General features: G+C 51.1%; 1 protein-coding gene across 1 annotated transcript; it reads left to right on the forward strand.

The window, feature by feature from the left end:
- Positions 1-3,580: 3,580 nt before the first annotated feature.
- Positions 3,581-11,667, forward strand: ZFP64 (ZFP64 zinc finger protein). Its single transcript, XM_050982245.1, has 6 exons — positions 3,581-3,717; positions 4,319-4,558; positions 6,097-6,258; positions 6,564-6,626; positions 7,097-7,348; positions 9,515-11,667. The coding sequence occupies exons 1-6, from the start codon at positions 3,666-3,668 to the stop codon at positions 10,810-10,812; spliced, it is 2,067 nt and encodes a 688-aa protein (XP_050838202.1). The 5' UTR covers positions 3,581-3,665; the 3' UTR covers positions 10,813-11,667.
- Positions 11,668-12,190: the final 523 nt, after the last annotated feature.

The raw sequence follows: 12,190 nt of genomic DNA on the forward strand, positions 1-12,190 counted from the left end.
AATTTTTTTTTTCTATATTCTTTTCTATGAGGATGTCAGAACTAAAATATGGAATATGCTTTTCCCACTTGGTTCCTATTACTTGTAAAGCATTCAAAAGCTTCCAGAATAAAATTACCTCTATGCCCTGCCAGGGAGCAGGCAGAGCTCCACGGAGTATCAAGGGAGTCCCTCTGCTGGTGTTGCTTTCCATTTTTAACCCAAATATAATCATAAAAATGACTAAATGTGAGACTGGAGCTGTACAGCCTTAGATTCAGCATTTATTTGTTATCATGTTCATCCCAGTGGAGTTTTACTGTGCTTTTATATTTATACAAAAAGTGCTGAAATGTATTCCATAAATTAAGGAGTTAATTTTCAGGTGTGACACATTCATCATCACCACCATCATCATCATCATGTGAGTTTGTTTTCAAACTCTGCTCGAATGAGAGCAGCCAATTTGCATTCAGGGGAAAAAAAAATTGAGAGAGAAATGCCAAGAGATGAGAGATGCAGGAAGCTGAATTCTGCCCTGAAAGGATATCCCTTCCTTTTCTATCCCAACTGCACATTTTCCATGGGGGGAAAGGCACTGAGGCACATTTAACCCCATAAACGCCTGACATTTCCCCTGGGTGGATTTGGGCCTGAGTCCTGACAGTGAAGAATTAAACAACTCACCAAAAAATACATTTCTACTTTGTTCCAGTATTCGTTTGAGGCTTAATCACAGTTGTCAATGTGCCACTGCAGTGAATAACATTTTCATATTGAGTTATTTTACAGTTCCTACAGCAGTAAGGAATATCTTAGGGTACTAAACTGATTGTTTTGGCTTTATTTATTGTACAGGAAAGCAATGACATTGAAAATATTGTATAAACAGCAAATACACTGAGCAGCAAAATCCCTACCCTGCATTATGAATTGAAATGACATTATTTTAAAACATTTGGAAAAAATCATCATAATTATATGTTCTCAACACAGAGACAAATTATCTATTATTTTAACATAATTAATTTGAGCTCAGAGCATTTATGTTGCTGTGTGTGTCATTATCCATCAAAATGCTAAAAATTGGGGGCTGAATCTTTAAGTTTTTTTCTCCAAATCTGTCATTTATTTCTCTCCACCTTCAACACCTTTAAGTTTTAATTACAGTTGACATTTCAGTTTGTTGTCTGTCCCCTAGGCCACATTTCCAAGCTCACTTGGGATGATCTTGCATCAGGGCCTTCAGGAGAGAGCTCTCCCTCTTCAGTGGCCTCAGGTTTGTAACCAAGTTTCTGTTCTTCCCCTAGGATACAGATGGGTTTTGAGGGATTTTTGCATCTTATGGGTATATCCTGATCGTTTATTCATTTATACTGCTGGTTAATGCACTTTTTCAAACGCCCCCTCCTCCTTCTGACAGGCAAAGGGAACGATGAGTGGTGTCACATTTCAAGGGTCAGGTTTGTTCTCCTGGCTGCCTGAACAGGTACCTCTCTTCCCAGCACCTGCACCTTCCCTGGGCTGCGTTTTCTCTGAGCTCAGGGAGGGATCCGCTGCTCCTGTGTGGTCTGGGGTGACAGGAGATGGATGGAAGCTCTGCATGAAGGCAGAATCCACCCATTTCTTGTTGTCCTGTCTCCAGGAGAGCGCTGAGGCCACAGCTGTCCAAACTGTGCAGGGAAGGCCTGTCTCCAAGGCTCTGACGAGCTCTGACTTTTTTATGCCTCTGATTTCCTTCTCCCTTGTCTCTCATGATTGACATTTGTCGTTTCTGGGCCTTGTTTGCTTGCACTGCACTTGTGGGGAGCCTGGAGCAGAGCAGTATTTTCATGTCAGCGGGGTTAAGGGTGAGGAACATTACACATGCACACTGATTTACGCCTCAGAGGCTGCAAATCGTGTCAAGTGTGATCTCAGCACAGCTCTGCTCCATGACTCAAGTGCTCAGTGCACTCTCAGACATCAATCCTCAGCCAGGCAAGGGAGAACTCCTCCAGAGCATCCAGAAAGTCCTGGGCTGGCAGAGTTATTAGTTATTCATGAGATAATAATGGTGTTTGCAATATTCGTGCCAAAGTCAGAGTCCCATCATCACTGAGGCTGGAAAAGACCTCCAAGCTGTGCCCAGTGCCCACCTTGTCCCCAGCCCAGAGCACCGAGTGCCACCTCCAGGAATTCCCTGAGCACCTCCAGGGATGGGCACTCCAACCCTCCCTGGGCAGCCCCTGCCAAAGCCTCACCACCCTTTCCAACAACAAATTCCTCCTGATGTCCACCCTGAGCCTCCCCTGGCACAGCTTCTTATCCTGGTCCTTCCATAATTCTGTTTTGCAGGGCCATATGTCAGGAGCTCCTGGGGGTAGCTGTGGGTCTGAAAGCTGCTGTTCTCTGCAGCAATTTCTTCAACATTTCAAGCTCTGCGTTGTGTTGAAATCAGTGCCAGTGACCAGTTTTTCTCCTTCTGATCATCCCTGTAGAGAACAAAGCTCAGAGAGAGGGATTTGTCAGTCGCAATTCCCTCAGGACACCATAGGCCTTGGCCCGCAGGCGCCTGCCCAGCCACTGCTGCTTCTGCTGCTTGTGCCTTCTCCGTTCTGCTTTTAACCACAGAGAGCTGCCACCACCTGAAAAACCTTTCCCAGCACAGCCTTGACCAAATTCAGCAATCCCTATGAAAAGCATCAACTCGGCCCCACCTCATGTTCTCCCTGAAGGAAAAGAGCTGAGAATTCCCACATTTGCAGCGTGCTGGGAAATTCCCGAGGTGAGAAGCGCAGCACAGGGAGCCGAGCAGTGCAGCTCACTCCCGAGCGAGCCCTTCTGCAGGACAGCAGGGAGGAGAGATGGAAAGGGTGCAGGAATTCCTCTTTGCCATGCCACAGCGGCCCAGCTCATCTGAATCTTCTCTCCGTTAATTTAACACATCCCGTTGGTAGTGTGCTATTAATAACGCAGCAAGTAACGCACCAGCACACCGGGGGTTCAGCCTGGGCACCGGGCACGGCTCTGGGGTTTGGGCACGGCTCTGGGGTTTGGGCACGGCTCTGGGTTCAGGCTGGGCACCGGGCACGGCTCTGGGGTTCAGGCTTGGCACCGGGCACGGCTCTGGGGTTTGGGCACGGCTCTGGGTTCAGGCTGGGCACCGGGCACGGCTCTGGGTTTCAGGCTTGGCACCGGGCACGGCTCTGGGGTTTGGGCACGGCTCTGGGTTCAGGCTGGGCACCGGGCACGGCTCTGGGGTTCAGGCTTGGCACCGGGCACGGCTCTGGGGTTTGGGCACGGCTCTGGGTTCAGGCTGGGCACCGGGCACGGCTCTGGGGTTCAGGCTTGGCACCGGGCACGGCTCTGGGGTTTGGGCACGGCTCTGGGTTCAGGCTGGGAACTGGGCACGGCTCTGGGGTTCAGGCTTGGCACCGGGCACGGCTCTGGGGTTCAGGCTTGGCACCGGGCACGGCTCTGTGTTCAGGCTGGGCACCGGGCACGGCTCTGTGTTCACCGCCGCCGCTCCGCTGCCTCACGGCCCTGCCTGCCCGGGCCGCTGACGGCCGGCACCGCCGCAGCCTGGCGGCCGCCACTGAGCATGCTCGGCTCCCGCACATCCGCCGGCGCCCGGCGGCCGAGCTGGGGGAGCGGTGCCGGTGCCGGCGGGCTCGGCCCGCACAGGAGGCGGCGGCGGGGCCGCCATGAACCGCGGCGGGGCGGGAGCGGCACCCGCCTTCCCCGGCCCCGTGCAGTGTAAGTGCTGCGCCATGCGCGCTCCGGGGCCCGCACCGCGCCAGCGCCGGGGAGCCGGGGCCTGCCCGGGCCCCGAAACCTGAGTAGCGCATGAAACGGGCGGGAGCGGGGCCCGGGAACCTGGCTGGGGGGCGGGGGGGGAACCCGGGAATCTGCGTGAGCGCCGCGGGCGCCGGGCGGGCGGGGCCGGGGGCAGCGGGGCTGGGACGGTGGCCAGGGGGGTTAGCGCGGCCGGGCGGTGGTCCGTGGGTCGTGGGGGATTGTCTCCGCTCCCTGGGCACTGGGTGGTGATGTCCGTGTGTCCCGGGCAGTGATCCGTGCTCGCTGGGTGCTGTCCGTGTGTCCCGGGCAGTGATCCGCGGTCACTAGATGCTGTCCGTGGATCCTGGGGGATTGTCGCTGGGCGCTGTCCGTGTGTCCCCGGAGGGCTCCGTGCAGCGGTGCCGCAGTCCCTGGGCAGTGTCCCTGCGGGACCCCGAGCCCCCTGGGGCTGCATCCCCCCAGCCGTGGGTCCCGGGCAGCAGGATGTCCCTGTGCCACCCGGAGCGGTGTCACCCATCCCCGCCCCCCGCGCCGAGCTGACCGCGCCGTGTCCCCGCAGTCCCCGGCAGCACCACGGTGCTGGTGGAGCTGACGCCCGACATCCACATCTGCGGCATCTGCAAGCAGCAGTTCAACAACCTGGACGCCTTCGTGGGGCACAAGCAGAGTGGCTGCCAGCTCACCAGTGCCACGGCCGGCGCCACCAGCACCGTCCAGTTCGTGTCCGAGGAGACCGTGCCGAGCACACAGGCTCAGAGCGCGAGCAGGACCATCGCCTCCGAGACACAAACCATCACAGGTACCCAAAGCTACACAGTGCACAAACCATCACTGGTACCCCCAAACCATCACAGGTACCCAGAGCTTCACCTGTGCACAAACCATCACTGGTACCCCCAAACCATCACAGGTACCCAAAGCTACACCAGTGCACAAACCATCACTGGTACCCCCAACCCTGCACAGGTACCCAGAGCTTCACCTGTGCACAAACCTTCACTGGTACCCCCAAACCATCACAGGTACCCAGAGCTTCACCTGTGCACAAACCTTCACTGGTACCCCCAAACCATCACAGGTACCCAGAGCTTCACCCGTGCACAAACCTTCACTGGTACCCCCAACCCTGCACAGGTACTCCCAAACCTTCACAGGTACCCAGCCATCACAGGCACCTCCATGTCACCTGCCAGGTGCCAGCCCTCTGTCCGTGTGTCCCCATCACCCAGCTGAAGTAACAGTTTTCGCATCACTTGTCATGTAACCAAGGAAATGAGATAATGCTGTACTGCCTTCTTGGGTTTCTTATAACAATAGTTGCTTAATTTGCTAATTGAGGTTCAAGTTCTCTCAGAGAATTGCTCAAGTCTGTTGTGTTGTGGAACCAGCTTGTGCAAATTAATTAAAATTGTCGATACTTACGAAAAATACTGAAATTACTATGCATTTTATTTTTTTTAAGAATGCTCTAGATGGAAAACACACACAGAATTGCTGTCAGGCACCCATCCAGACCTTTTTATGTGAGAACACTGCATTCCCTAGCACTGGTCCCACAACTAATTGGCAGGAAAAATATTACTCAAAATTTCTGCCTGTGTGAAGACTCAAGTGAGGTCCTGATCCTGGAGACATTTAAATAAAATTAGGATCTTGTTCCATGTGTGAAGCTTTGCCCTTCTATATATAGTTTTGTTTTATTTTGGTGTGGGACCTTGCTAAACCCCAAATTATTTGACTCTAATTTGGATAGACAGGTTAAGGCAGGGAATCTGGAAGAGCAGTGAGACAAACTGAATTCAGGGCCCACTTCCAGGAATTTTTGTATTATAATCCCTCAACTCAGTGTGGGTTTTGGGTGAGTCATTTTTCTGCTTCATATTTACTCATCTTTAAAATGAGGACAGTTCTATCCATTTGCCCTTTTGGGCTATAGTGTTGGTTAATTGATTTAAAAGCTGTTACTTTGGCTGAGATATTTTCACCTGTTATTCTTGTGAGTAACAGCTAAAAACAAGTAGAGTTGAAAGAGGCTGAACTTTTTTAACAATTACAAAAATAATTTGTGTGATGCCTTTTGACAACATTTGCCATATAAATAATGATTTTTTTTTCTCATTTGGGATGTAACACAGAGTTGAAAAACAAATATATCTTTATTTGGTATTTGGAAGAGAAAAACCTTTTTCCTTTCCTCCTCCCCCAGGTAAAGAGCAACCCAGGAACAGGAATGTTGCTGGGAAAAAAACAGAATAGAGAATTCATGAAACTAGACAATAATTTTTTTATCTGATTAGAGAAGTTAATGCTCTCACATGAAGTTTTTTATGTGTTTAGTTTCTGCCCCAGAGTTTGTTTTTGAGCATGGCTACCAAACCTACCTGCCCAGCGAGAGCACGGAGCCTCCAGCTGCCACTGTCGTCTCCACACCGCCAAAACCAAGGTCCAAGAAATCCTCCTCCACAGTGCCCCTGAAGAAACTCAGCTGCCTGTACCCAGGTGAGATGGGCATTGCCCCATTCTAATGTGGAGAGCTTTCCTCTAGTGGCACTCAGGAGGTTTGACACCTGCAGCAGTTCTGGAGTGAGTTGCCTCTAAGGGGAAGCATTAGAAAACTCAGGTTCACAGGTGAGCTGGTCACTGTTGTAAGCAGATGTGAGTAAACAACATGAGAAATTAACTTTCTGTTAACAGTGGGTTTTAAAGAATTGTTGAAAATAAACATGTCCAGAATATGGTGATGTATTTTTATTATTCTGCTAGATTTTCCTTGAATTTAATGATCTTTATCCTCCTGTTTTCAGGGTGCCAGTTCAAGACTTCCTATGGTATGAAGGATCTGGAGCGCCATCGGCGAACGCACACAGGTTTGTGTTCCTCTATTTGCTTTTGGGTTGGTTTCCTCCTTTCAGCTTTTTCACAAAAGCCATTTTCCTATGAAATAATGTCTCTATAAACAGGATGTAGACATGTCTGTACTTTCTAGCATTGTCCTGGCCTGTGCCTGAGGAACTGCCTTTTGGGGACATGCCCTGTCAGGCACAGCTGAGAACACTGGAGGTTGATTTGAGGCACAGTTTAACTTCTGAGTGCACACCACGAGTGTATCAGGGCGCAGCGTGCTGGCGGTGCACACACCTGCTTTGCTCTTTATATTAAAGCAGTTCCATGATTTTACTCCCAGTTTTGGAGTTGCAGAGGGAGAAGGCTCCAAAGGCCCTGCTGTTTGTCGCAGCTACGCCTGCAGCTCCCACAAACGAGTGCCTTTCCTGGTCAGTCTGTGCTTTCTGCTTTACCTCCCCGTGCCCCGGGCTGAGTGTGAGTGCTGCTCTTGCAGGAGACAAGCCCCACAAGTGCGAGGTGTGCGGCAAGTGCTTCAGCCGCAAGGACAAGCTGAAGATGCACATGCGCTCGCACACGGGCGTGAAGCCCTACAAGTGCAAGCACTGCGAGTACGCGGCGGCCGACAGCAGCAGCCTCAACAAGCACCAGCGCATCCACTCCAACGAGCGCCCCTTCAAGTGCCAGATCTGCCCCTACGCCAGCCGCAACTCCAGCCAGCTCACCGTGCACCTGCGCTCGCACACAGGTGGGGCTTCACTCACAGCCATGGCTCTAAAGGGTGCAGGGTCACAGAGCTGGTTTTAAGTCATGTTCAGATACCCAACAGGGACAATTTGAGTGCCCCTTCAAGTGCCAGAGCTGCCCCTAAGCCAGCTACAGCTCCAGCCAGCTCACCATGCACCTGCGCTCACACACACAGGTGGGGCTTCACTCACATCTATGGCTCTAAAGGGTGGAGGGTCACAGAGATGTTTTTAAGTCATGTATAGGTGTTCAGATACCCAACAGGGACAATTTGAGTTCCCAACGAGTTCCCCTTCCCAATGAGTTCCCCTTCCCCTGGCCAGATCTGCCCCTAGCCAGCCACAGCTCCAGCCAGCTCACCGTGCACCTGTGCTCGCACACAGCTGGGGCTTTACTCATATCCATGGCTGTAAAGGTTGGAAGGTTGCAGAGGTGATTTTAAGTCATGGACAGCTTGCCCAAAAGGGATGATTTGAGTTCCCAGTGAGCACCCCTTCAAGTGCCAGATGTGTCCCCACAACTCCAGCCAGCTCCCTGTGCACCTGCGCTTGCACACAGGTGAGGTTTTACTCACATCCACAGCTCAAAAGGTTGGAGGGTCATGGAGATGATTTTAAGTCATGTATAGGTGTCCAGATCCTCAAAAGGGATCATCTGAGTTCCCAACGAGTGCCCCTTCAAGTGACAGACCTGTCCTCACAACTCCAGCCAGCTCCCCATGCAGGTGGGGTTGTGCCCTTCTAACCTGGGCAGGTGAGCCTTGAGCGAGCACCTGGGAATGCTCATGGCTCTCTGGTATTTCCAGCAGAATTAGATTTATGTGCCATTCAATATTCCAGTAGATGGGAAGGGATTTCAGACTAACCTGTCTTTTTGGTATTTCAGCCCGTAGCATCTTAAGCAATTGAATTATGCTAAAACTCAAGTTTTAGTTTGTTGCTTCTTTTATTTTTCCAAAATTTATCTTTTTTTCAAAGCTGTCATGCACACTCCCAATTTTAGGAGAAAAGTAAGACTGGTTTGTAGAATATATTTCTTACTGGAATTAAATTAATAGTCCTCTAGAAGGTGAGTGTAATCCCCATTGCTCAGAGCGAGATCATCTTCACTTGTTGAACTAGTCACTAAACATCAGCTTCCTGGTAATTTGAGTGAAACTACTCTTAGAACTAATAATCCTGTAGTCAGACACAAATTTTTTATCCAAATCCTGGCAGTGTCAGTTAGGGATGGGCAGAAATGTAAAGAAATACAGAGTAGACTACTCTTTAAACAAACAGAACCAGCATTTGCTGTATTCTTTTTCATGTATATTGTGCTACCCTGTATATGAAAATTGAGTCATTGAAATATGAACTGTGCCTTCATCAGCAAAGCAGATAAAAATTCAGTATCTGAGTGTGCAGCTGAGGCTGTAAAATAAACTAGATGAACAAACAGTGCATCTTCATTAATAAAGTCTGTTTAATACAGATAGTACACCATGTATCTCAATTATTAAACAGATACATGGATTAGCACAGTAGGCCACAACTCGATTTGAAAAATATGCAGCTAAACCTATGACATATGTAGCTGGATAAGCAAATTATGCAAAATTATACAGTTCTCACAAACTCTATAAAATATTAACTTCTAAAATAAATCAGCCATTTACAGTTTGATTGTTAAAGAGGATAAATGCTTCTTGAACTAAATACACTTTCTTTTTCCTCCTTTCACCAAGAATGTCTTAGAACCTAAAAGCACAATTCTTCCACTTGTTCAAAATAATGCCTACCTAAGGACTTCATCCTTGGGTAAAAAATTCAGAGAACTGTATTTTCAGATTTAAGGAAGAAAAGGGAGTAGTTATTTAGTTAGGTTGCTAAGTTTGCTCTGGATTTTTTTTTTAATGGCTTTAGAACAGCCTCACTGGAATGCAGTAGGGATTAGCAGAGCTCCACCTTAACGTGGTCATGGATATTGTGACACCAGCCTGCAGATACAGAAAATGCAGAATAACGGGTTTAGATGCGAGTGTGTCAGACCAGGTGATAATCTCACATTACGAAATTTCTCCTGACTTTGAGAGCGCGTTGGGAGTTCAGGACGAGGCAGCTGTAGGGGCTCCATCCCAGCAGCGGCCCCTGGTGTCCCCTGTGTAACCCCTGCCTTCTGTTGGCAGGAGATGCCCCTTTCCAGTGCCAGCTGTGCCCCGCCAAGTTCAAGATCAACTCGGACCTGAAGCGGCACCTGCGGGTGCACTCGGGGGAGAAGCCCTACAAGTGCGAGTTCTGCGAGGTGCGCTGCGCCATGAAGGGCAACCTGAAATCCCACGTGCGCATCAAGCACAGCACGGAGAACACCCTCAAGTGCCCCGAGTGCGACTTCCAGTGCGGCAACAAGACCAGCCTGCGGCACCACATCCGCAGCCACCAGCCCGAGCAGCCCGTCAAGTGCTCTGAGTGCAGCTACTCGTGCTCCTCCAAGGCGGCCCTCAAGGTGCACGAGCGCATCCACGGCAAGGAGCGGCCCTTCAAGTGCGACCTGTGCAGCTTCGACACCAAGCAGCGCAGCAACCTCACCACCCACGTCCGCAAGGCCCACGGCGACAAGGCCAAGGGCAGGAGGCGCTCGCCGGACAAGAAGGAAGGAGAGAGGCCGAAGCAGGGCGGCTCCAGGCAGGTCGCCAGGCTGGACGCCAAGAAGGCCTTCAAGTGCGACCTGTGCGACGCGTCCTTCGTGCGGGAGGACTCTCTGCGCAGCCACAAGAAGCAGCACAGCCTGTACAACGGCTCCAAGAGCGGCGAGCTGGCCGTGCTGCAGCTCCAGATGGATCCCGGCCGCCAGCCAGGCGCCCCCATCGCCGTCAGCCACCTCCAGGTGCCGCTTCAGGCCGCTCAGGTGGCCCCGTACAACGAGGGCAGAGTCAAGATCATCGTGGGCCACCAGGTGCCTCCTCAGGCCAACAGCATCGTGCAGGCGGCCTCAGTGAACGTGGTGCCCCCGGGGCTGCTGGGCGCGGGGCAGGAGGAGGTGCTGGGCGGCGGCCGCCTGCAGCTGCTGGGCCAGGTCAGCGTGCTGGCCCCGGCCCCGGCCGCGGGGAGCGCGGGGGACGCGGGGCCGGGGGCAGAGCCGGCCGTGCTGCTGACCGCCCACGAGCAGGGCGAGGGCAGCACCCTGCACCAGGCCCTGCTCCCTGCGGCTGCCCCCGGGCACGAGCCCCCCACCGGCCAGGCCTTCATCGCCGGCTCCGGCATCAGCTGCTCCGACCTGGAGGGGCTCAACGCCCTCATCCAGGACGGGGCCACCGAGGTGACCGTGGTCAGTGACGGCGGGCAGAGCATCACCGTGTCCACGGCTGCTCCTCCTCCCCCCATCTTCTCCTCCTCCCACTCTGAGGGCCCCAAGCAGAGCTACTCCATCATCCAGAGTGGGGCCCACACAGCTCTGCTGTGTCCTGCAGACTCCATCCCCGATTAGGGACCGCTCTGGACACGGGGGCCGCTCTGGACACGGGGGCCGCTCTGGACACGGGGGCTGCTCTGGACACAGGGGCTGCTCTGGACACGGGGGCTGCTCGGCATGGAGGCTGCTCTGGACTCAGAGGCTGCTCCGAGCTCTGGACTGCTCTGGGCACTGGGTTGCTCTGGGCACTGCTCTCCCCTGGGGCAGTGCTGGGCCTGCCAGGAACACACAGCACACAACTGAATGCAGGATTGGTCCTCCAGGGCCGAATGCCTTCCACTGCCACGCTGTGTTTGTACACTGAAGCATCTCGTGTGCGAGGAGGAGGAGGGTGTGTTTGTATTTCTGTGCCTCTGCTGCAGTCAGAGGCCCTGCCCCTTGGGAAGCAGCTGCTGCCAGTGTCCCCAAGCAGTGACACCCCTGAGTATGGCTCCTGTACTGTGCTGCCTGAAGAAGAAATCCTCCCCTTGCGCTGAATTACCTCCAGAGCAGCCTTGCTGTTTGATGCACACCTGAAGAGACGATAACCTGAGCCCTGGTGGAGTTTGCTGGACTGAGGTCTCAGTTCTGTGCTCTGTGTGCATTCAGTGCTCCTGGCTGGGCTCTGAGGAGCCCCACTGCTGCTCCAGCCCAGGTGAAGTCTGAGGGGCTGCTCCTCAGGATCTGTAGAAATCCATAGCCCCTGGCACCTGAGATGCTGGTGCAGAGAGCAGGTGATTGTATTCAGAAAGTAGAAGGATGCTGCCCCTCTCTCAGTAGTAACTAACTCTGTTAGCAGCAGCACAAATCCTCTCTGGCGTGGTGATGGCTGTCAGAGTGCCTGTGAGTTACAGAGCAAAACAACTGGAAATATATTTTTTACAAACACTACTTACCCTTTGTTTTTATTTTGATGCTGGCTGTTGGGAGTTGTATGGGTGGTAAAGGTGTATTACAGTTTGGGTTTTCTTTTCATGTTAAAGGAAACACTGAATTTAATTTAATTTTTTTTTTTAAATCTTCTAATCCAAGGTTTTTCACTCCAGCAGAAATTCAGGTTGGATCACAAGGAGATGGTAATTTATTATTATCTTTATACTTATATATATATATTTTTATTTCATTAACTATAATTCATTAATTTATTATTTCTATAACTAAATAAATTAATCCATTTGATTGAGTAAATAGTATTATTAATAATATATAATATTTATAGTATTTATTATTTATTAGCTATTTTTAATTAATATAATTGAATAAATCAGTCCATTTTATTGAGGAAATATTAATAATACTTAATTTATTATTATTTATTAATAATTAATTATATTTATATACTTTACTATGGACATTTCTCTGATGAAAGGATTCTGGGCTGTACTTTGAACTATGCAATTGCCCATGCAAAGGT

Source organism: Serinus canaria, chromosome 20, assembly GCF_022539315.1.
Source record: "Serinus canaria isolate serCan28SL12 chromosome 20, serCan2020, whole genome shotgun sequence".
Taxonomy (NCBI): Eukaryota; Metazoa; Chordata; class Aves; order Passeriformes; family Fringillidae; genus Serinus; species Serinus canaria.